This window comes from Uloborus diversus, chromosome 9 (genome assembly GCF_026930045.1).
Source record: "Uloborus diversus isolate 005 chromosome 9, Udiv.v.3.1, whole genome shotgun sequence".
NCBI classification, from domain to species: Eukaryota; Metazoa; Arthropoda; class Arachnida; order Araneae; family Uloboridae; genus Uloborus; species Uloborus diversus.
The window spans coordinates 4,164,911-4,189,015 of record NC_072739.1 but is presented as its reverse complement, the minus strand read 5'-3'; the positions used below and the strand labels follow the sequence as shown (position 1 = coordinate 4,189,015).

The 24,105-nt window shown below is 36.4% G+C and overlaps 1 protein-coding gene across 1 annotated transcript in view; it reads right to left on the bottom strand.

The window, feature by feature from the left end:
* Window positions 1-2,299: 2,299 nt before the first annotated feature.
* Window positions 2,300-24,105, bottom strand: part of LOC129229762 (cytochrome P450 2J2-like) — a 48,555-nt gene continuing 26,749 nt past the window's right edge. Inside the window, exons 4-8 of the mRNA XM_054864133.1 lie at window positions 21,245-21,546; window positions 16,820-16,935; window positions 14,549-14,804; window positions 11,180-11,370; window positions 2,300-2,560 (exon numbers count right to left, since the gene is read on the bottom strand). Of these exons, the coding sequence (XP_054720108.1) occupies window positions 2,382-2,560; window positions 11,180-11,370; window positions 14,549-14,804; window positions 16,820-16,935; window positions 21,245-21,546 (1,044 nt within the window). The 3' untranslated portion in view covers window positions 2,300-2,381. The remainder of the gene's footprint in view (window positions 2,561-11,179; window positions 11,371-14,548; window positions 14,805-16,819; window positions 16,936-21,244; window positions 21,547-24,105) is intronic.

Sequence of the window (24,105 nt, the reverse complement as noted above, 5' to 3'; positions counted from 1 at the left end):
TCGACTCGTTTTATATTCTGGGCGAACTTCTCTTTAATCCGGTTTTGACCAATCATTTAAATATAAACATATACTCAATCAGGGCTGTCGAAAGCAAGGACGAGCCTCTTGTCAGTTTGCTCTCCGGGCCCTCACCTCCCATGAAACTTAAAAACGTTTGCCACTCTGCGGCTGGGCCCCCGTCCTCCTCGCAAGGGCCGGGCCCCTACTCTCCGACTCGACTGCCATGATCTCCGTACTCAATAATTAAATGTATGTGTTTGGTGCTGCCATCTGTTTTCATAAGATGCACGTCAAAGCATATTTGAAGTACCACACGTATTTTGTTTTCATTGTAGTGTTTGTTCCCTGTACAATCGATTTTGTGGTATACTGAGATCCGGAGAATTAAGTTTTACCATATTGAAAAAAAAAAACCACACTGACACACACACACACACACACACACATATATATATATATATATATATATATATATATATATATATATATATATATATATATATATACTTTATTAATAATAACAAAATTTGACATAGTTCCGTACATTCTTGCAAAATATGAGTTTTGCTTCTCTATCATATTTTTTGATTCAATACAAAAATAAATATATTCAGTCATCTCTTGATGACTGAATATATTTGCAACATTTACTTTAATTGATAAGCCGGAACTCTCGAAGTCTCGTGGGACCGGCTAAAATCTTCGAGTTATTGGTAGTTCGAGTTATAAGAAGTTCACACAGCTTTCTCAAGAGTTTGGGACAAAAAAACTTATAAAGGAATATTTGACTTGTTGACTGTAACATAAAAGGCTAAACCAAAATAAAAAAATATTTAGTGTTTAAAAAGCCTTCTGTGCCAGAATTTTGAATATTTTCGTTTGTACAATTTCTTTACAATGTATTTGTAAAAGAAAAATGTTTTAAATGACAATGACATAACCAAGAATAACAGTTTTTCAAAGGTATAGTTTGATACCTAAAGTAAAATGAATTAAAAATTTCACTGTGCTGAAAACATTATTCCTGAGTCTTCATGGGTGTGTTTCAGTTTCAACGGAGAGTAGAAAAAATTCATCGAAAAATTTACCTGTTACTAGGCGAATTTCTTCCGTTAGGTTGTATATGTATATCTGTGTATCTATACTGCGTTCACGGGAAAAATAGACTAGACGTAAGCAAAGAATTGCGCCATTTGGCGACGCCAATCATGTGTTTCGCTTGGAAAAGAAGAAATTGGTGCTTAACAGACTGCTAATTCGAATGCTATTGGTTAACTTTTTTATTTTTATTTTTATTTTAGGAAAAAATCCCCAAAAGTCGGCACACCTTCTGACAGCCTGTTTGTTTTCCTTTGTTCTATCCTTTCCATGAAGGCAGTTTTGGCTATAGAATCAAGAATGGAGCATTTCTGGTCGATTAAGGAAGGTTTATTTTTAACAACGCAAGGTATGTGATCTATCAAAACTCAATTTGTTTTCTGTTAAAATGCTTTTGGATCCTTATATACGAAACACTAATAACACTAGTCAACAAAAAAGAACTTTCTGTCTGCATCCTGGTTTTTAATAGTCAATACCTATACCTACTAATTTTGGGTTGAGAAAAATTCTGGTTTGCGCTATATTTGTTTCTTATTATTGTCTGAAATAATAATAATTTCGTTGGCATTATTTAATTTAATTATCGTCACAGTATGGACGGATCCAGAAATTTTTCAAGGAGGGGGGCGATTGATTTTTAATTTTTTTTTTTTTTTTTTTTTTTTTTTTTTTTTACATGCTGGGAAGAGGAGGGACTACCATAGCATTTCATCCAAAACAACTAAAACATAGAGATTTATCCAAGGAGATCGCCGGTTTTTCTGTTCGACGAACTTTTTCCGTTAAAAGAGGTATTCAAAATTTTAATTTTGTAACTTCAATGTCGTAATATTTCTGGGGAATTTTAGAAATCTCCTTTCATCGAAGTTCGCCTAAAACAGGACTTTAACTCTGGAAAATTGCCCATGCAGGATCCCTCAAGGAAGGGGCGATCGCCCCATCGCCCTTCTCTTGTATCCGTCATTGCGTCTGAGGTGTTGTTGGCTTTTTTTTTTTTGTAATGGCTTTGCTAAAGAATAGGCAAGTTAGAATGTTTTGATGGAAGGAGGCTGTTTCTTTTTCGCCTGTTGCCTAGCAGAAATTTTTTTTAATATAATATATATTATGTAATTAAAACAGAACTATTTTAAACTATATAAACTAAAAAGTTTCATTTTATTTATCAAAGAAGAAAAAAATATCATATATTAAATTTCCGAAGGAATGGAAGGGAAGCAACAAAGTGAAGAGAATGGCAAATGATACGAAGATTCATGGCTCAAAATGACCCTTTTTTCTTAATCTCTGATTAAGAACAGGAACTCCTGTCTATGAGGCTGAAATACGGTTCCAAATTCTCCAGATACGTCCATCTTCTTGTTGTGCGGTGCTTGGACCGTAAATTTCTGCATGATAGCTTGCAAGTACTGGAAGATTTCAATCAGAGCCACAAACTCACCAGGGCAACTGCGTCTGCCTGTAATAAAGGTAATAAAATAGTTAGATGATTTCACAACATTTTGAGCAGCAATGATAGGATTGAATGATATGATAAATCAAACTGGTGATTTCATTAAAGTGGCAGGATAACTTAAGGCCCCTATATATACGAGCGGACGCATCTGATTAAGATCAGCCATTTTGGATCGGAGCGTGGGTTTGAGGGGATGTCTTTTCTGGCATATTATCGTGTTTGGTGATTGTTCACTGCGAGCAATTATTAGCGGAACGTGAACTGTTTATTCAATAAAATATTATTTTTGACCAATTTGGCAAAACTCGTAACTTTGCTGGGGTAACCCTAGTTCCGCAACAATGAAAATTCCGATCCAATTTACACTGATGTAAGAAATTAAGAGAATTTTCAGATTTGGTCAATGATCTCCAGAACTACAGTACCGATTTTAATGAAATTTGGTACGTACATACATTGAAACAATACAAAACAAATAACCATCTAAAATTTAAAATACACAAGCATGATCATAAATAACACTCGTTAGAGTCGAATGGTATGAAACAGCAATTACAAAATTGAAAAAAAAAAGGGGGGGGGGTTAGTAGGGGGTACGGTCCTCTCGAAATAAAGCAGTTCATGGGATCCTTAAGCAATTATTTCCACTCGTTCCACAACGCCGTTCTCAGGCTATGGATGGTCCCCGGAGGGGTGTTGCGAGTTGCTATTCGTATTGCCCTCTTGAGAGCGTTCCAGAAATGTTCTACAGGATTGGAGTCTAGAGATCTGCTTGGCCAATCCATCGAGTGAATATCCTCCCCTTCCAGAAATTCGTCGACCAGAAGAGCTGTATATGTGGTCTTGTGTACCATTAAAATTAACTCGGGGCTAACAGCGCCCCTCAAGAGGGGATCTTAGGGCTCCAAGACCACATCCCTATGTCTCGCAACTGTCAGAGTCTCTCTCAAAGACATGGAGGAGTGTGCGGCCATCCAACATGATGTCAGCCCAGACCGTCAAATCACCACCGCCAAAATGGTCGATTTCGCGGATATTGGAAGGCAAATAGCAAGTCCCGTTTCAGCTTAAACGACTATTCTTGTCCTACATTTACATGGATGGAAGCAGGAACCTGCTACCTACCCTCCAATATCGGCGAAATCGACCATTATGGCGGTAGTGGTTTGACGGTCTGGGCAGGCATCATGTTGGATGGCCGCACACCCATCCATGTCTTTGAGAGAAGCTCTGTGACAGTTGCGAGACATAGGGATGTGGTCTTGGAGCCCTAAGATCCCCTCTTGAGGGGCGCTGTTAGCCCCGAGTTAATTTTAATGGTACACAAGACCACATATACAGCTCTTCTGGTCGACGAATTTCTGGAAGGGGAGGATATTCACTCGATGGATTGGCCAAGCAGATCTCTAGACTCCAATCCTGTAGAACATTTCTGGAACGCTCTCAAGAGGGCAATACGAATAGCAACTCGCAACACCCCTCCGGGGACCATCCATAGCCTGAGAACGGCGTTGTGGAACGAGTGGAAATAATTGCTTAAGGATCCCATGAACTGCTTTATTTCGAGAGGACCGTACCCCCTACTAACCCCCCCTTTTTTTTTTTCAATTTTGTAATTGCTGTTTCATACCATTCGACTCTAACGAGTGTTATTTATGATCATGCTTGTGTATTTTAAATTTTAGATGGTTATTTGTTTTGTATTGTTTCAATGTATGTACGTACCAAATTTCATTAAAATCGGTACTGTAGTTCTGGAGATAATTGACCAAATCTGAAAATTCTCTTAATTTCTTACACCAGTGTATATAGCGGCTCTAGGAACATCTAAACAGCAAATAAACAATTAAACTCGGTCTCATTTTTAGAAATTCATAATAAGGTTAAAAACTGCGACATTTGGTATATGAGATTATTTTTACTTCCTTTTACAAAAAAGAAAGTATTGTTTTCGCGAAAAAATTTTCACTCAAAAATCGACCTTAATTTACATTTTGCTCACTCCCGAATGAATATTGAGTTTTTTTTTTTTTCCGATTTGACCACGCCTGGATAAATGCTTAATAACATATAGACACGCGAAATATCCATTTTCATAATTCCTGAGTTAATTACAACGACTTTTCTCGTGACGTCTGTATGTACGTATGTGCGGATGTATGCGCATAACTCCAGAACGGTATGTCCTACAAAGTTGAAATTTGGTACGTAGACTCCTAGTGGAGTCTTAGTTGTGCACCTCCCGTTTTGGTTGCATTCGAGTGTTTCTAAAGGGGTCTTTTGCCCCTTTTTTGGGGGAAATCATTGTTAATTTCGATGTAAACTCAAGTGGTGTTGCAATTTGTCGGACAATTGGCGAATTATCGCCAGTCTTTTGTTCGCCAAGTTTTTTTGGCGACAAATTTGACTTTTCTTTAAAATCTGGTTTCAATTTGGTCACTGTTGGTGATATTTAGAGAGTAAACTATTGAATGACATTAAAATTGCCAATAATGGGAAAATGACATTAAATTGGAGTAAAAGGAAGTCATGTGATGCACACATCAGCTCGTTTTATTCATATTTTTTGCTATTAAAATAAACTAGTATGTTGTGGCCATTACGAAACTTTCTTCTATATTTTTCCTTTTTCTGATTCCTCCCCATGCTTGACGAGGAAGCAATATTCCCAACAAAAACAAAATTACACATGCAAAAACTTGACGACCATCCCAATGTCTGAATTATTGCAAAAGCAAAGCAAAGAGCGAAAATTGAAAGTTATTTTAAAAGCCTTGCTTGAATGAATTACAAATATTTTATTTGTTAACAAACATAAGATGGCAACAGTTAAAAATTTTAAATCATTGAGATAATATTTCCGATCATTTCCATACAATTAAAATCACGCGAAATACGCAGACGACAATCTATTACGATTTATCTTTCTTATTGTTGCATTAATAAAACTATTTTTATTCGCAAAAAAAAAAAAAAAATCAACACCTCTTGGAGCGATTGGAGTCAAAATTGAACCAAAGCCTGTTTACGTATGGATTCACATATATTCCAAATTTCAACCGGAACGTAGCATTACTTCTTGAGATAGGGCACTCAAAATGGAAAAAAAGAACGGGTGATTGCGCTACCCCCCTTTTAGCTGTTGACACAAAAATAAAATCAGTTCTTATACCCACTAAGGGCTACTTGCCGATAAATTTCTCTTTCATTCCGTTCATTATTTCTTGAGATACAGCAGTTACAATTGACGACAAAAAACGTTCTACAGCTCAACCCCCGTTTGAGTTATTGACACCAAAATTGAATCAGCACCTGTTCCTGTTAATACCAACATATGGACCAAATTTTGTTTGATTCCGCCAGTAACTTCCTGAGGAATAGCAAGCACGCGTAACTCGAAAAACGTCCCATTGCTCCACCCCCCTTGGAGGAATTCGCGCCAAAAACTAATGGGCACAAGTTCACATAGGGGCACATATGTGTACTAAATTTCGTTCGATTTCATGCGGTAGTTTTTGTTGTAGAGCGGCCACAAAAAACTGGTCACACACAGACGTGACACACATACATACACACACACACACACATACATACATACACACACACACACACACACAGACAGACAGACATTTTCCAAAAATAGTCGAAATGGACTCAGCACACCTCAAAACGTTCGAATCCGTCAAAATTCGAAATTCGAAAATTTGCACGAATCCAATACTTTCTTCTATATATTAGATATAGAAGAAAGTAAAAAATAGTTTGGGTCATTTTAATAATTCTGATTCCGGTGTTTTGAGGGTTTAAACGAAAGACGGTGCAACAATCCAGTCAATGCACACTTACAACAAGGACAAAGATAACACCATGTAGTCGTTTTCTTCTTGAATATGTATAGAACGAAGTGACTGTTTCCCATTCATTAGGAAACTGTGAAAACTTTTCTTTTTACTTTCTTCTATATCTAATATATAGAAGAAAGTATTGGATTCGTGCAAATTTTCGAATTTCGAATTTTGACGGATTCGAACGTTTTGAGGTGTGCTGAGTCCATTTCGACCATTTTTGGAAAATGTCTGTCTGTCTGTGTGTGTGTATGTATGTGTGTGTGTGTGTGTGTGTGTGTGTGTGTGTATGTGTGTCACGTCTGTGTGTGACCAGTTTTTTGTGGCCGCTCTACAACAAAAACTACCGCATGAAATCGAACGAAATTTAGTACACATATGTGCCCCTATGTGAACTTGTGCCCATTAGTTTTTGGCGCGAATTCCTCCAAGGGGGGGTGGAGCAATGGGACGTTTTTCGAGTTACGCGTGCTTGCTATTCCTCAGGAAGTTACTGGCGGAATCAAACAAAATTTGGTCCATATGTTGGTATTAACAGGAACAGGTGCTGATTCAATTTTGGTGTCAATAACTCAAACGGGGGTTGAGCTGTAGAACGTTTTTTGTCGTCAATTGTGACTGCTGTATCTCAAGAAATAATGAACGGAATGAAAGAAAAATTTATCGGCAAGTAGCCCTTAGTGGGTATAAGAACTGATTTTATTTTTGTGTCAACAGCTAAAAGGGGGGTAGCGCAATCACCCGTTCTTTTTTTCCATTTTGAGTGTCCTATCTCAAGAAGTAATGCTACGTTCTGGTTGAAATTTGGAATATATGTGAATCCATATGTAAACAGGCTTTGGTTCTATTTTGACGCCGATCGCTCCAAGAGGTGTTGATTTTTTTTTTGCGAATAAAAATATTTTTATTAATGCAACAATAAGAAAGATAAATCGTAATAGATTGTCGTCTGCGTATTTCTCGTGATTTTAATTGTATGGAAATGATAGGAAATATGATCTCAATGATTTAAAATTTTTAACTGTTGCCATCTTATGTTTGTTAACAAATAAAATATTTGTAATTAATTCAAGCAAGGCTTTTGAAATAACTTTCAATTTTCGCTCTTTGCTTTGCTTTTGCAATAATTTAGACATTGGGATGGTCGTCAAGTTTTTGCATGTGTAATTTTGTTTTTGTTGGGAATATTGCTTCCTCGTCAAGCATGGGGAGGGATCAGAAAAAAAAAAAGAAAAATATAGAAGAAAGTTTCGTGATGGCCACAACATACTAGTTTAATTACGAATTATTCATTCACTGAAGTGTGTTCATTCACTGAATTGACTACCCTAGTCCGAAATTTGAGACTTATAGAATTTGAACGTGAGTTACAATAATCTTATACGGATCATGAGAATTCTCGTTCGATATGTCAAGAGTTTTTTTTTTTAAATTTTCCATTGATGCCCTTCATTTAGAAGCAACGAAAAACGCATTCGCTGAAGTTATGAGTTTCGTATGAAAGTTAAAGGTTAATATTCTCCTGTTTATATTATAAAACTTAACAACATGTTTTAGTGTTCTGGTACAATATTATGCAGGACCATGGGCGTATCCAGAGGGGGGGGGACAAGAGAGGGCGACTGCCCCCCTCTCCTTCCAAAACAAAAAATATTTAAAATAAAACCAAAAAAAAAAGAAAAAAAAAACTTCAAATTAATGGTTGCTTTAATTTCAAAATTTATCAATGAGTTCGGCTGTAATAAATTTGTCACCGAGTTTGAAAGTTTATACATCTTTTTTTCGTGCCCATTTAAATGGGAAAGTTATTTGTGTTTAGTAGGAATTATACCGCTATCATTTTAGAATTACATTACTCCCGAAATTGGAGGAGGGGTGGGGGGGGGGCAACACACCAGTCCCCTAGCTGCTTAAATATGGGTCTGCTCAAGGGGCCCACCAAACTTAAATATTTGGGAGGGCAGAAATTCTCAATTTGCCGAATAAGGAAAATTGTGGGAGGTCACAGTGACCTCCCGTGATAATTTGGGAAGGTAATTCGGAAAGAGAATAATTATATATTGCCTTCAGAAAAATGATCTAATCTTATGAATGCAAAAATCTCTGAAATTCTATACAACAAAAGTGTTACTTCGTCAAACTGCTGCACTAAATATTTGGTGCCATAACTCAAATGCATACGCTTGTACGTAAGAAACTCTTCGTTAGACGTATCAGCAAATGACATCTGATTTTTGACTCTTGAAAAGTTAAGGAGCCATAAATTTTTCTAAATCCCGTACATTGAAAATTAAGTGTGATTATGTACTGTAGTTGAATAATATAGTTTATGAGGGGTTTTTTTAATTAATATTTACTGCTGTTCTGTTTTCTAGTTTCTAGATGTGGCATACTTTTTCAAATGACAATGGGATCGTTTCCAAGATTTTAAAAGTATTTTTTTTCTGAAAGAGCATGCTTAAAAACATAGGATCTGACCATTTTTTTTAAATAATTTGTTTAGGTTTAATATTTTTAAAAAAATTACTTAAGTCGGCGCGCTTTCAATGTTTATGCTTCGGTCCGATGACATCACAAATGATGAAATGCCATTCTGTGTTGCCATTCACAGAGCAAAATATTTAATTTGCATCTTTACTCACATGTATTGGCAACAATATGGTTGATAGCAAGCGTAGAGCGTAATTTTAATTCGCTTCTTGATTATCATAAATGATAATGCGTGGAATCGCGGTAGAAAGATGCGGCAAAGTGCATGATTTGTGACGTCATCAAGACCACGCTTTGTTTGAAAAATCGGACATTTTAAAAAATTAATTAAAAAATAACTGTTGGGAAAATGAAAGTATTTTCTGGGTCCATGTTATTATTATTATTACTTTTTTTTTTTTACGTATTCCATCAATTTCAGTGACAAAATGGACTACTTTTGACTGAAGGAAACAACCCCATTGCGCATTCAATTTACAATGGTATACATGTTAGCAATTAGCAATGAGAAAACAATGAAAATATTGAGCGTTTAAAATCTGGGACGTGGAGGGAGTGGAGCTTTCAATTTACCGAACAAAGTTCTCAATTTAACTTAATGACAAAATATGAGCATGTACAGTTATACACATACCTGCGTTGAATAAAAACACATTATTCACCATTATATATTTTTTTAATTGACGCTGTCTACAAATTTGCATATTGTCAGACAAAACTAACCAAATGAGGAATTTATCGGGAGGTCAGAGTGACCTTCACTGACTTACAACTAGGGTACGATGTTTGAAAATTCACTTTGTTATTCTTTAAAATTGAATTTTCAGAAGTTAAATAGCACTTATTCAATACATGGAATAACGGCACCAGTAACAGACATGATTAAGACATCGCTCTCAGGTTAACTCAATTTTCTGATCCTTTTAATGTATTTAGACTTAAAAAACTATTTTTCTCTCATGCAACTATACATTACAGCTAACGTTCGGCTGCTTCTGGATCCTCTGAATGAGTTAATTCTATTTTTACTTGCTCAATTTCGCAAAAAAGGTCCGACACCCAGTAATAGACACCCAGAAATCTGATAATACCCAGTAACAGATAGTTTGAGGAAAGCATGAGTAATGGACAGAGTTCCTCTTTTCTCTTCAAAATGTGCAAAAATGCTTTGTGTTTTACGTCTAATACCTTATTACTTCCTTTTACAAAAAAGGAAGTATTGTATTCGCGAAAAAATTTTCACTCAAAAATCGCCCTTAATTTCCATTTTGCTCACCCCCAAATGAATGTTGAGTTTTTTTTTCGATTCGACCACATGCGGAAAAGTGCCTAAGAATGTATAGACACGCGAAATATCCATTTTGACCATCACCGAGGTAATTACAACGACTTTTCTCGTGACGTCTGTATGTATGTGCGTATGTGCGTATGTATCTCGCATAACTCAAAAATGGTATGTCCTAGAAAGTTGAAATTTGGTACATAGACTCGTAGTGGGGTCTAGTTGTGCACCTCCCCTTTTGGTTGCTTTCGGATGTTCCTAAGGGGGTCTTTTGCACCTTTTTGGGGGGAAATCATTGTTAATTTCGATGTAAACTCAAGTGGCGTTATAATTTGTCGGACACTTGGCGATATATCGCCAGTCTTTTGGTCGCCAAGTTTTGTCGCCAACTTGGCGACAAATTTGGCGGAGTTTTTTTTTTTTTTTTTGGTTTCAATTTGGCCATTGTTGGTGATATTTAGAGAATAAATATTGAATCACATTAAAATAGCGAATAATGGGGAAATGACATTAAATTGGAGTAAAAGGAAGTCATGTGATGCACACATCAGCTCGTTAAATTCAAATGAACATGAAACACCGGTAGACCTTATGGTGGCTGTTCATCACCTTCCACCACTGCCTTGTAACTACCGACTGGCTCATAAAATTCACTCTGATAACACTAGACGGTTTCACCGTATTCATAAGTCGCAGCTACATCGGTTTTACCCGCCTAAAATTCTTATTATTTAAATACAAACTTACAACTGTCTGTTACTGGACCCTTGTCTGTTACTGATGCTGTTACCCTATTTCAGAAAAACCATTAATAATAGATTTTAGGCATCACAGATTTTAGCAGTTTAGTTTGACTTGCTGTGGGTCGTCTATCACAAGCTTTTTTTTTCTTTTTTTTTTTTTTTTTGAGTAATCCCTCAGAATTGCTGTTTAATTGATATTACGTTTTCTCATCTGACCGTGTAAAACCTTTTTGGAATGAAAATTATTGTCCTCATCACTCACCAACTGAGAAGGGTATGTAGTTCTCCGGCCTCTGCATCGTGACACTCTTGTCTTCCAATAAGAATCGCTCTGGAATGAATTTCTCTGGACTTTTCCAGTTGTCTGGATTCATGTGAATGGCCCAGTTGTTGGCAATGATGTTAGCACCCTTGGGAACATCGTAATCGCCTATCTTGAAGTCACCGCCGGCACTGCAACAATGCAAATATAAATGTATGTTTATATGTAAAACTAGTGGTACCCGCACGGCTTCGCCCGTAATAGAAAAATTAAAAGGTCTTTTGGTTCGCCTGTATTTACAAATAATGTATTGTGAATTTTCTCGTCAATTGGCTTGTACTCATGTTACGGTTCCACGTTATGATAATTTCGTATCTCGCCAACTGGCTTGTGCCCATGTTACGGTTCCACGTTACGATAATTTCGTTATTTATGATGGTTTTTTTTCTTAAAATTGGAATAAAAAAAGAACCACATCGAATTTTCGAAAAATCGCTTCGAGGTGCACACCCCCATGCTACATACTAACTTCGTGCCAAATTTCATGAAAATCGGCCGAACGGTTTAAGCGCTATGCGCGTCACAGACATCCTACAGATATCCTACAGACATCCAGACATACAGACATCCTCCGGACAGAGAGACTTTCTGCTTTATTATTAGTAACGAGTACTAGTGGCACCCGCACGGCTTCGCCCGTAATAGAAAAATTAAAGGTCTTTTGGTTCGCCTGTGTATATACAAATAATGTATGGTGAATTTTCTCGCCAACTGGCTTGTACCGACGTTACGGTTCCACGCTATGATAATTTCGTATCTCGCCAATTGGCTTGTGCCCATGTTACGGTATCACGTTATGATGATTTCGTAATTTATGATAGTTTTTTTTTCTTAAAATTGGAATAAAAAAAGAACCACATCGAATTTTCGAAAAATCGCTTCGAGGTGCACACCCCCATGCTACATACTAACTTTGTGCCAAATTTCATGAAAATCGGCCGAACGGTTTAGGCGCTATGCGCGTCACAGACATCCTACAGATATCCTACAGACATCCAGACATCTAGACATCCTCCGGACAGAGAGACTTTCTGCTTTATTATTAGTAAAGATTATCTATTGTTTATCCTCACAGACATTTTTAGCCAACCGTCCATCTATCAATATGTAAATCCTGTCTATTCTATATATCTATCCATCTATCGAACATATTTTACAATATTTACTGTGCGATACTATTTTCTTCGTTGCTTATGACTTCTTGCCAACTTGACTGCCATGTGTAAATCACACTTCAAAGAACTCCTCATCTTTGGAGGCTAAAAATTCAAGTACTGCTGCTATGGCATCATCTTTATTTAGGAATTTTTCCTCCACGAAAAAGTGGTGCAAAGTGAGAAATAAATAAAAACCGGCGTGTATAAGGTCTGGAAAGAATGGCAGAAGATGAGAAAAGGAATCCCCCTCCCCAGCTCCATGATTATATTGGACGAATCAAACCAAAGCGGCTCGTTTGTTCTTGCATTGTGTGATGTGACGCATTGAAGTTCGCTTCCTGTTAAACACCTCCGACTTCTTATCATAGAACCCAGGTTTCGCAATCTTCGATTATCTCATCCTCTCTTGGTAAAATTGCTTGGCGGGAAAAAATTCAAAAATGAAGAATATGTTAAAGTAGAAACACACACAAACGAGGAGTTCCTTGCCCCCAAAGACAAAAGTGGAATTTACAAATTGCCATCTCGCTCACAAGAAGACATAAGTGGCGATAAAAATTATATCGTAACAGAGTAAATTTTGTTAAATGTATGAAAATCTGCATAATTTTCTACCATTTCTTAAATGGTCAGAACTTTCCGGTAGACGTAATATGGACTGTTTTATGCAAAAATGGGTGAACACTCCAAGCAGTACTTTTGAGTAAATTGAGCTGAAAGTTGAACTCCAATGCTCAGTTTCATAGAAGTGGTTGTTTATTAGATGGCATAGTAACCTAGAATTTGGCTGAAATCAGCTTTATATCCCACATTATATCCCTTTATCCGACAACCTATATGAATAACTCATTTCATAAATTTTTGGTAGTTAACTCATTTTTGCACAACACCTTCCCTTATAGAGGAGAGTGTTATGTTTTACCATTTAGGTTTTTTTAAATAACTGATTTTTAGCTAAAATCTCCCAAATCACCATGAGCCTACTATAACTAATTGTAATAAACTATGCAGGACCTACCAAGGCTACACTATTACCATCTTTTGCTCCTAAATACACGATATTTGCTACTATCATTTGCACCAGCTATCTCCAAGTTTTTAATTTTGGCCCTTACAACCTTTTGCTTCAATAGTGAATTCAAGGAGAAGTTACAGTGGAAGTAAACAAACAGGATTGTTGTTTGGAGACAACATTTGCCGTTTTGATGGATTACTCCTTGAATTGGCGATTCTGTTCGTAAACATTTCGCTTATCAGATTGGCACTGTTTTCGATCTTCCTACACTGTTAAAAATTCAGGAAGATTTTCTGGTAATTGTTACTGTAAAATGGCGGACTAACGCATAGCTGATTTTTACGGTAATTTATACCAGAGAAATAAGCGATCCCAGCGCCAATTGGTTGCTGTGGCCTACCGAGGATACCGCAAAATTTTACAGTAACATTTGATTTTTACGGTAATAGTTACTGGCAACATGGATGCCACTAACAATTACCGTAAATTTTCAGGAAAATTTTTAACAGTGTAGCGCTAAGCAGACAACGGTATCACCAAGTGTCACATTGCTTGTTTACTTCCACCAGCAGCTCTCGTTGAATTCACTATACTGTTTGACCATCGATTACATGGAAAGGCTAATATCCGGTTCATAAGCGGAAACGGACGTATCTATTAGTTTATAGGGGTGTCAGTTGGTTTGTTTCAGATGTGCATTTTTGCCTCTATTATTTATCCTTAGTTTCGTAAAAATGAAAATTTGCTCACAGCAACATTTTTTAAATCTAAAGTATATTCGATCCATATTCTCACGGTAAAAATGAATCTATTTATTTATTCACAACAAAGTTTTGAGCTTACCATTTTGCTTTTACGTTCCTGAACGAAATGAAAATGTTTTCTTTTCTTTTCGTTGTTTCCATGGTAACTATTTTTGTTTCCCCTTATTTTATTTTCGAGAATGCAATAAATGAATAAGGCATTGGTGACATTATAAAACGTGTGCATCAAAATCCCATCGTTATTTTCCCTTCTCCCCTTCTAGATTCATTCAGATGGAATCGTCTTTACTTGGCAGATTGCCGAATTACATACAATCCGTGGTTAAACAGTAGGTGCTTCATTTTCTCTAAGGAATCTACTATGGAGACACACCTGTGAATGACATTCAGTGGCGTGACACTCCTCCACCGCTGCCCTTCCATGACAGTGGCGTACGTGTACGGTAGTTTGGCTCTTTCCTGCCAATGACACTTCCCCTCTCGGCCGATGACACTGTCGATTTCCTCTTGCACTTTCTTTTGCACTTCGGGGTATTCTACCAGCGCGATGAGGAGCCACAGCAGGGATGTCCTCGTGGTCTCGCTTCCACCAATCACCAGAGCTTGTGCATTGCCAATCATGTTCTTTTCTGGGGGACGAAACGATAATTTATGTATTTTGCTTTTAGTTCAAAAACATAAATTATCAAACATACTGAAAGTAAAATACAAAAACGCAATTTATGTATTTTACTTTTAGTCCAACTCTTCTGGAAACAAGTTTTGAGATTGAAATTTGAGGTCCAAATGCAAGAACGGGTTAAATCTTAAGACCTGGACAAGCGAAGATCTTGCTAATACCCAATTGCATTCGACGTGAGGTGAAATATGAGGTCCAAATGCAAGACCGGGTTAAATCTTAAGACCTGGACAAGCGAAGATCTTGCTAATACCCAATTGCATTCGATTTGAGGTGAAATTTGAGGTCCAAATGCAAGACCGGGTTAAATCTTAAGACCTGGACAAGCGAAGATCTTGCTAATACCCAATTGCATTCGACGTGAGGTGAAATTTGAGGTCCAAATGCAAGACCGGGTTAAATCTTAAGACCTGGACAAGCGAAGATCTTGCTAATACCCAATTGCATTCGACGTGAGGTGAAATATGAGGTCCAAATGCAAGACCGGGTTAAATCTTAAGACCTGGACAAGCGAAGATCTTGCTAATACCCAATTGCATTCGACGTGAGGTGAAATTTGAGGTCCAAATGCAAGACCGGGTTAAATCTTAAGACCTGGACAAGCGAAGATCTTGCTAATACCCAATTGCATTCGACGTGAGGTGAAATTTGAGGTCCAAATGCAAGACCGGGTTAAATCATAAGACCTGGACAAGCGAAGATCTTGCTAATACCCAATTGCATTCGACCTGAGGTGAAATTTGAGGTCCAAATGCAAGACCGGGTTAAATCTTAAGACCTGGACAAGCGAAGATCTTGCTAATACCCGATTGCCCTCGACGTGAGGCAGCAACATTGTTCCGATTGGTGACAGGACATGACTGTCTGATTGAACATCTCAATAGAATTGGGATTTTTGACTCCCCTCTTTGTTCATTGTGCGATCTTGGAGAACCCTTTAATAGAGCTCACCTGCGTCGATGCGGGTTCACCGACTCTAAGACGACCCTGTATTGGAGAGCCAGAGAATGCCTGAGGCAATGACTTCGGTCAATTTGTGTTGACTTATTCACTGTTCTACATGTTTTTATATCTTTGTTCTATTAGTGTAACCTGACTTGCCATTAGAAATAAAAAAATTAAAAAAAAAAATTAGTCCAACGCATTGAAAAAGAATAAAAGGTGGAGAGAGTGAAGCCTTTAATTCTTGAAGCAAGGATCCCAAGTCACGTGATATATTTGAAAGTAAAGTATTGGAAGAAATTAGGTTTCTTCTATTCATTCCTCGTAAAACGTGCCTCCCATTCGTCAAAGCTGAACCATGTGACTTGGGATCTTTGCTTCAGCACTTCCTAACCCAGTGATTGGACTTACTCCCTTCAGTTATTAATTCCTGCTCAAAGGTCCAACATCGGTGCCGTTTCGTTGTAGGTACTACAATCATTTGGCCAGTTGTTAATCTTTTGCCAATAATTTTTCATTTCATTTTGTTTCGCCATATTTGGTAACAGTTAAATGACAACTACTTGTTAGGTGATACAATATATTATTTTGTCTTTTTAGTGCACTTTTGAAATAAATAAGACTTTAAGCTCCATTGAAATGAAACATAATCTACCAACCAATTAAATCAAGCCATTAAATCTACCAAATAAAAAAAAGCAATGAAAGAACATGAAATGTTCGATTAAAATAATACGTCAACCAGATGAAATAACATTAAAAACTCCCTCAAAATGCAAAATAATCCTAAAAACAAATATATAAAGTCATTAAAGCACAATAAAAGCTCTTTTAAAATGTTCACTTAAGAGCAACACTGACGTGCTACGTAAACGTTATTTTTCTGTTTCCGCCAATTTAGAACGCAAGCGAGTCTCCAAGCTTTAGTAAAGCGATTTTAATACCCATAACAGAAAAGTATCATACATCTTTCTTTTAAGTTATGAAGTCATCAGAGGAGAAAAAAAAAGAGAAGAAACATACCGTGAAAGTTGGTTGTTGGTTTTCCTTTATTTTTCTCTATTTCTTTTAAGAAACTGTCTATAAAAATTTCTCCACCAGATTCATTCAGATGCTTTCTTCGTTTTTCTATTTCTTTTCTGCAAGTAAAACAAGAAATATGCAAATAACTCGACTCTATCAGATTATAAGTTATCTAAATAGAAATATATTACGTGATTTTGAAAAAAAATTGAGAAAAGATGTGAAAGATGTAGTAGCGCTTGGGCTCTCCATGATCTAATGCATGCATGTGACTCTCAATTTAACAAACTCCTTGGGATCACGAAAAAAGTTCGTTAAAAAGTTCGTAAAAACTAAAGTTTATAAAACTGAAACTCAACGAAACTATTTACAACGTATGATTCGCATATTACCATGGCGAGTTCTAATAATACAGGGTGTTTCAAAATGAATAGCGGGGTTTTAACATGTTATAATATTTATTACACCAAACTTACAGCCACAAGTGATATATCAAATGAAGGAGAAACTCAAACAGTTTTTTGATTGTTGGCATCAGTGCGCATGAGCGTGGAATGTTTCTGCTGCAATCTGCTAGAAAGCGCTTGTAGCAAAGATGGCGACCAAAGAACAGAAAGCGTTTTGTGTTTTATCTTTCAGCAAGATGGTGCGCCGCCTCACTGGCATAATGAGGTACGCGATTGGCTTAACCTAACTGTACCGGATCGCTTTATTGGCCGTAAGGGGCCTAATGACAGGGCTTGTTTCCCATGGCCTCCACGGTCACCCGACCTAACGCCGTGTGATTTCTATCTTTGGGGGTTTATTGAGGACCGTGTGTATGTGCCTCCACTGCCAGCCGACCTTCCCGAAGTAAGGAACAGGATTGAAACAGCTGTTGCAGCAATTACTAAGGAGACACTCATCAAAGTTTGGGAAGAACTCGCATATCGTCTTGACGTGTCCCGAGTGACGAATGGTGCTCACATTGAACACTTGTAGGCTATTATGTAAAACTGTTTGAGTTTCTCTTTCATTTGACGTATCACTTGTGGCTGTAAGTTTGGTGTAATAAATATTATAACATGTTAACACCCCGCTATTCATTTTGAAACACCCTGTATATTGTATCCCTTTTTTATGCCACATAAGAAAAGCGTCTGAACAGAGACATCCAAAAATTAAGATCGTAAGATCAAGGTCAGTTGACTATTTTTAAAATAATTTATATCATGTAGGGCCAGTTGTAGAGAAGAGATAAAACAGAATTTCAATGTTTCAACTTCAGATCGTCTCCTTTCATATGGATGAATTGGGAGATAAAAATTGTTACATTGTGTCTAAGACTGTACTCTCTGAGAGCAACCAATGGTGTGACACCGATATCGATATTTTCGAAGCATCGATATTTTTTAACCTTGATGCTTAAAGGTCGATATTTTTTCTAACATTGACGTTTTGCGTTCGATGTTTTATATTTGAACCAAAAATATCCTTAAAAAATGTGAATATGTTTACATTTATGACGAAAGCTTTATTACTACAAGTTATTTCGAAAACTACTGCATCAAGCAGTACCGTAGCCAGAATTACCTTCTGAAGGGTTTTTTTTTTGGTGAAACATCTCAAACATGTTCACTGTTTGTTCGTGAAATCAAGAGTCAACTATTGTATGATTTCAAGGATCATGTAACCACTTACTTCAGGTATATATTGAAGGCCAGCTTCCTCTATTTGCGCGAGATGTCAAAAATTTGAAACATTGAATTTCTGTTCCCATCTACCCCAACTGACTCTAACAACCATTTACTTCAAGTGTTGAGTGAAGGCCAGCATCTACTTCCGGTATTTAGCGTGGGAAGTCAAAAATTTTAAACATTGAAATTCTATTTCAATTTACCCAAACTTACTCTACCCACTTACTCCAGATACTGATTGAAGGCCAACATCAGCTTCCAGTATTTAGCTTTGGATGTCAACATTTGAGACACATCGAATTTCTGTTCTCATTTTCCCTGACTGACTCTACCCACTTTCTTTAGGCGTTGATTGAAGGCCAACATCTGCTTCTTGTATTTAGCGTGGAATGTCAACATTTGAGACACATTGAATTTCTATTCCCATTTAGCCTGACTGACTCTACCCACTTACTTCAGGTATTGATTGAAGGCCAACATCTGCTTCTTGTATTTAGCATGGGATGTCAACATTTGAGACACATTGAATTTCTGTTCCCATCTACCCCAACTAACTCTAACACCTACTTACTTCAAGTGTTGACTGAAGGTCAGCATCTACTTCCGGTATTTAGCATGAGAAGTCACAAATTTTAAACATTGAAATTCTTTTTCAATTTACCAAAAATGACTCTACCCACTTACTCCAGGTATTGATTAAAGGGCAACATCAGCTTCCTGTATTTAGTTTTGGATGTCAACATTTGAGACACGTCGAATTTCTGTTCCTATTTTCCCTGACTGACTCTACCCACTTTCTTCAGGTATTGATTGAAGGCCAACATCTACTTCTTGTATTAAGCGTGGGATGTCAACATTTGAGACACATTGAATTTCTGTTCCCATCTACCCCAACTAACTCTAACACCTACTTACTTCAAGTGTTGACTGAAGGTCAGCATCTACTTCCGGTATTTAGCGTGAGAAGTCACAAATTTTAAACATTGAAATTCTTTTTCAATTTACCAAAAATGACTCTACCCACTTACTTCAGGTATTGATTAAAGGGCAACATCAGCTTCCTGTATTTAGTTTTGGATGTCAACATTTGAGACACGTCGAATTTCTGTTCCTATTTTCCCTGACTGACTCTACCCACTTTCTTCAGGTATTGATTGAAGGCCAACATCTGCTTCTTGTATTTAGCGTGGGATGTCAACATTTGAGACACATTGAATTTCTGTTCCCATCTACCCCAACTAACTCTAACACCTACTTACTTCAAGTGTTGACTGAAGGTCAGCATCTACTTCCGGTATTTAGCGTGAGAAGTCACAAATTTTAAACATTGAAATTCTTTTTCAATTTACCAAAAAATGACTCTACCCACTTACTCCAGGTATTGATTAAAGGGCAGCATCAGCTTCCTGTATTTAGTTTTGGATGTCAACATTTGAGACACGTCGAATTTCTGTTCCTATTTTCCCTGACTGACTCTACCCACTTTCTTCAGGTATTGATTGAAGGCCAACATCTACTTCTTGTATTAAGCGTGGGATGTCAACATTTGAGACACATTGAATTTCTGTTCCCATCTACCCCAACTAACTCTAACACCTACTTAATTCAAGTGTTGACTGAAGGTCACCATCTACTTCCGGTATTTAGCGTGAGAAGTCACAAATTTTAAACATTGAAATTCTTTTTCAATTTACCAAAAATGACTCTACCCACTTACTCCAGGTATTGATTAAAGGGCAACATCAGCTTCCTGTATTTAGTTTTGGATGTCAACATTTGAGACACGTCGAATTTCTATTCCCATTTAGCCTGACTGACTCTACCTACTTACTTCAGGTATTGATTGAAGGCCAACATCTGCTTCTTGTATTTAGCATGGGATGTCAACATTTAAGACACATTGAATTTCTGTTCCCATCTACCCCAACTAACTCTAACACCTACTTACTTCAAATGTTGACTGAAGGTCAGCATCTACTTCCGGTATTTAGCGTGAGAAGTCACAAATTTTAAACATTGAAATTCTTTTTCAATTTACCAAAAATGACTCTACCCACTTACTCCAGGTATTGATTAAAGGGCAACATCAGCTTCCTGTATTTAGTTTAGGATGTCAACATTTGAGACACGTCGAATTTCTGTTCCTATTTTCCCTGACTGACTCTACCCACTTTCTTCAGGTATTGATTGAAGGCCAACATCTACTTCTTGTATTAAGCGTGGGATGTCAACATTTGAGACACATTGAATTTCTGTTCCCATCTACCCCAACTAACTCTAACACCTACTTACTTCAAGTGTTGACTGAAGGTCAGCATCTACTTCCGGTATTTAGCGTGAGAAGTCACAAATTTTAAACATTGAAATTCTTTTTCAATTTACCAAAAATGACTCTACCCACTTACTTCAGGTATTGATTGAAGGCCAACATCTGCTTCTTGTATTTAGCGTGGGATGTCAACATTTGAGACACATTGAATTTCTGTTCCCATCTACCCCAACTAACTCTAACACCTACTTACTTCAAGTGTTGACTGAAGGTCAGCATCTACTTCCGGTATTTAGCGTGAGAAGTCACAAATTTTAAACATTGAAATTCTTTTTCAATTTACCAAAAATTACTCTACCCACTTACTTCAGGTATTGATTGAAGGCCAACATCTGCTTCTTGTATTTAGCATGGGATGTCAACATTTAAGACACGTTGAATTTCTGTTCCCATTTAGCCTGACTGACTCTACCCACTTACTTCAGGTATTGATTGAAGGCCAACATCTGCTTCCTGTATTTAGCGTGGGATGTCAAGCCGATGGCAGCCAAGAATCTCAAGAGGCTTGGGGCGAGGTTGGCGAGTCCTCCCGGTTTGAAGGACTGGGCGGCCGCCTCCACACCCTCGTTCATTAATTGTCTCCCGGGGTCGCCCATGGGGAGGCGTTTTCCGAAGATCAGGGTGGTGATGTTGTTGGAGACGCTGGCCGAAAGAGCATCGTAAGGGTCGTAGGGCCTGCCTGCATTCTGTTCCACGAAGCTTACAAATTCTCGTACTTCATCCTATGAAGAGAAATGGGATGTTATTTTGGGTATGGGTTATCCTTCAAAAATAGTAGGGGAATGTGTGTTAAGTGAAATGGCAAAATATTTTCACACTTTTCAGTGCCACCTATCGAGCAATTTTTGAACTCTGCTGTTGAACATGCAGTTGATTCCCGTCACAAAACAAATAGCTCTAACGATCAAGGGAACACATAATAGTCAGTTTCCAAATTTTCTATAAACATCGCCATAATTTGTGGTTTATCAAGAATATTTTTTGTAATTATATAAATGAGAAATTTTTGTAGCTAACATTTTAATTATTAATTGAACTTTATTGATGTCCATTGTAGTACTGAGTTAGATAATATTAGGCATGTTTGAATGTGACATATTTAATGCAATTTTTCGAGGGCTATCGAGACCAACTGAAATAGTTTATTTTGTTTACTTATTCATTTACTTATTAAATGACTTACGTACTCATTCATTAATTAATTCATTTACAGTCCTTCACTTATTATTAGTTCACATATTTATTCATTAATTCACTTTTTTGAATCATTCACTATTCTATTCACTCATTTATTTTTCTCATATGCTAGTTTAGTTATGTATTTATTAATTTTTTTATTGTTTTATTATTTATACATTTATTTATTCAGTCGTTTTTTTATTCATTCGTTTGATGAAAAATATTTTTAATAATGATAAAAAAAATTATTTTATTTGAATAATATTTTGTTTTTAACTTTGCCCCATAAAAAAGAAAAATATTAAAATCTTCCAGTTTCCTTTGGCGGTGCACATTTATGCTGAAAATGAAAAATAATGTTTTAAGGCATGCTTTGTTGTAAAATTTATTGTTTTTTCTTAATTTACTGTAATTTTCAAAACAAGATTCCAGTTTTTTCGCTTTCAAAAAGGTAAGTTACCTGTTTCACATTGGGTCACATTCTTCCCAAAACATGTCAGACACTAATATTTTTAAAATTATTTTAGTAATTTTCTCAAATTAATAAAACTTTTTAAACAATTATTCTCTATTAATTTGTTTATACTCGAGTACATCAATTGCTTGTACACAATTTATGCGGGGTTAAAAAATATTTTGATCTCTCTGTTAAACAAGGAGTGAAACGAGAGAATTCTAGATTTTATAAAAAAAAAAGTCATAAATGTTCCCTTGGATGAAATTTCTTCAGTTTATTATAATACAGACGAATTTCAGACAATATAGGGGAATGTGGGGCAAAGTGAAATGCTTAAGATGACTGAGGTTTTTCAAAATGAACAAATCTAAAATTTGTTTTGAAAAAATATAGTACATAAAGAAAGAACATTATATTTCATAATAAAACTTGCGTCAAAACAATATTTTTAATTTTTGGTAGTAAATTTGAGTTTTCAAAAAAAAAAAAAAAAATGTGGAAAATTTTCACTTTTTTTTGTGGGACAAAGTGAAAAATAAAATTATTTTTCGAATGAAATACTTTCTGTTCGATCATAAAACATATATTTGATCAAAAGAATCAATAAGAAAAAGGTTGAATGAATAAATGAAAATATAATGAAACAATAAACGAATAATTAAATGAATAAATAAAATAATATAAAAAAAATAAATGCGCAAATAAAAGAATGAATGAATAAGAAAATAAGTGAATCTTTACTAATAATAAAGCAGAAAGTCTCTCTGTCGGGATCTCTGTCTGTCAGGATCTCTCTCTGTCCGGATCTCTGTCTGTCAGGATCTCTGTGACGCGCATAGCGCCTAGACCGTTCGGCAGATTTTCATGAAATTTGGCACAAAGTTAGTTTGTAGCATGGGGGTGTGCACCTCGAAGCGATTTTTCGAAAATTCGATGTGGTTCTTTTTCTATTCCAATTTTAAGAACAAAATTATCATAAGACGGACGAGTAAATTACGAAATTGTCATAACGTGGAACCGTAACATGGGCACAAGCCAATTGGCGAGATACGAAATTACCATAGCGTGGAACCGTAACATGGGCACAAGCCAATTGGCGAGATACGAAATTACCATAACGTGGAACTGTAACATGGGTACAAGCCAATTGGCGAGAAAATTCACCATACATTATTTGTAAATGTACAGGCGAACCAAAAGACCTTTTAATTTTTCTATTGCGGGCAAAGCCGTGCGGGTGCCACTAGTGAATAAATAATTAAGTGAGTAACTAAATGTAGGAATGTAACTAAATTAATTAACAAATGAAAACGTAAGTGATTTATACTAAATGATTGTATGAGTAAATGAGCATACTATTTCACTTTTCCCCATCCACTTAGCCCCGTATGTACTTAAATAATTGTACAACTTATTTAAAACACAAATAAGCTCAATATTAACTAAATTTTTCCTGCATTGAATATTAGAAGGTCTCAATTAATACTTAAAATTTTAACATCAAGAATGTTAAAATTTTATAGTTACAAAAATAATTTTTGACTTACAACAAAATATTACAATATGAGTATCATTTTTCTAAAATTGCCTGTATTGCCAAACGGTTTAATCTTTGGCGGCATTTTTTTCATGAATGGAATAGACT